The 2,028-nt window shown below is 44.8% G+C and overlaps 1 protein-coding gene across 1 annotated transcript in view; it reads right to left on the bottom strand.

The window, feature by feature from the left end:
* Positions 1–2,028, bottom strand: part of ATP1B1 (ATPase Na+/K+ transporting subunit beta 1) — a 22,034-nt gene that overhangs the window by 3,971 nt on the left and 16,035 nt on the right. Inside the window, exon 5 of the mRNA XM_014522628.2 lies at positions 1,815–1,999. Within this exon, the coding sequence (XP_014378114.1) occupies positions 1,815–1,999 (185 nt within the window). The remainder of the gene's footprint in view (positions 1–1,814; positions 2,000–2,028) is intronic.

The raw sequence follows: 2,028 nt of genomic DNA, 5'->3' as shown, positions 1-2,028 counted from the left end.
AGGAATTTAGTGCTGAGGAGTGACTTATAAAGTTGGAGTGTTATGAAGACATAGGTCCCAAATGAAAACCCACACCACTTGGGAAGATGATGTAGCTGGTAGTCCAAGACGGCAGCTAATATTTTCCCCATCAGCAACTTCCAAAGTTGCTGTAGGGACAGTACAAGATAGAAGTGAGGAGAGAAGGCATCCAGTAGGTGCCGAAGAAAGCAGTATTTACTATGGCAGTATGTGAGACCCACTGCCCCAGAGTCACCTAGCCCAGATCATTGGAGCAAGGTGATCTGAGCTTGGATATCAGGCCCTTCCAACAAAGGAAAGATCCAACACATGTACACGTGGTCCTCTGCTCAAATCATGGTAAAGTAAGAAAGATGAACCTTGACAGGGCCCTCCCAAATCAGAGAGGGAGAAAGAGAGAGACAGAAGTAAGTGGGTTCCAAGCTGCCATCCTCCTATCCTTGATAGTCTTCACCAAGCAGATCCAAGTACAGTAGGATTGTGTCACTCTCGTCCCCTCAGAAAGATGGGAGTTAGAACCTAAATGCATTTGAGGCACCTAAATAACTCAAAGGACTAAGTACCTCATTTCTGGGCAAGTCTGAGGATCTTTGGTACCAGACCAGAGGAGCCATAACTTAAAACTGGTCTATGGTAATCCCTCTTTGCAGGCAAGAGAAAAATCCAACTGGGGGTATTTCCTTACAAGTTGCTCACCAACCACCAACTTTCCCTTTCTGCTGGTTGTCAGAATGCCACACGCAGACATTGGGCTGCCTTTTCTGTATCATTTGCATTTGCTCTCCCCCTAGGCAGCAAACCCCCATCCTATGCGTGTCACTCCACCAGTACCCAAGGCTCACATTTTCCATCATTCAGTATCACATGCTTACTCTGAAATTCAGTATTGCTAGGCTCCAAGTGGGAATAACTAGGTGAAAGCAAGTTGTCTATGCTGCATGTGGGCACCATGAGATGATCTCATGGACTTTTCAGACCTAAAAGCTTTCTCCATATAGAAACAATAGAACTGGTCTGAAACTTCTCTTCCTCCACACTGTCTCATGCTACTGGCTCTGGAAGTGCCATGTTCCACTGACAGGGAATGAATATGGCATGCCATGGGCTGGCAGAGAGAAGGGGACAGATGAACAGATTGGTGTAAGAACCACTTCTGTTTGTAGCACAACCACTGTCATGTGGCAGTATATGTGAAGGCGACAAATCTTGTGCCACTTTAAGAGCTAACACATTATAAAAGCAATACAATTAGCAGATTCCAGTGGGAACAAGGAAGTTACCTAGAAGAGTGATAAATATGGGAGTTTGTTGCAGCTCATTAGCAATTTACAAAATGCTTCCATAGAAGCTTTTGAAGGGCCTTAAAAAGTGTTTAATAACATTATTGAAACCTGCAAAGTATACATATAAAAAACCCAAAAAAACCCCATCAGCAGATTAATAAGCAGAGTCAGGAAGACTGTGGCTAAGTCTGAAATATGAGATAGCTGCTGTTTTACCTACGGCAGCAGCACTCAGGCAGCCAGGCTCCCTGGAATGGGTGCAGCTCCATTGACAGGAGTCATCGCCCTTCAGGACTACATCAGCTTTACTGGCAGAGCTACTTCCACACGGAGTTCTGCTAGTAAAGCTACATTAGTTCTTGATCAAGCAAGTGAACTTTTCACATCCTTCGCCCTGGCGTTGGAGCCAAGTTCTAAGTTTTTCCTAGATCAGCAAGTCATACCACCAGTCCTTCTAATATTAGAAAAAAGAACCTACTACACACAAACACACATGCACACAACACTTGCCTTAGGTTTGAAGCCCATAACTCGGTTGAGCTTGATAATGAGGCATGGCTTGCCATCCTTGTACCCATAGGTGGGGTCGTGTAATCCAGAGCAGTTCCCCAGCCAGTCGCGTTTGAATTTGCAGACATTCTTCCGACCTTGACCTTCCTTATATTCTCCTCTGTCTTTGTATGAAGAGGGTACATCTACCAGGGCAAGAAAGAAAAAAAGGTGT

Source organism: Alligator sinensis, unplaced genomic scaffold, assembly GCF_000455745.1.
Source record: "Alligator sinensis unplaced genomic scaffold, ASM45574v1 scaffold327_1, whole genome shotgun sequence".
In the NCBI taxonomy this organism is placed as follows: Eukaryota; Metazoa; Chordata; order Crocodylia; family Alligatoridae; genus Alligator; species Alligator sinensis.
This window is presented reverse-complemented; position numbering and strand designations above follow the sequence as displayed.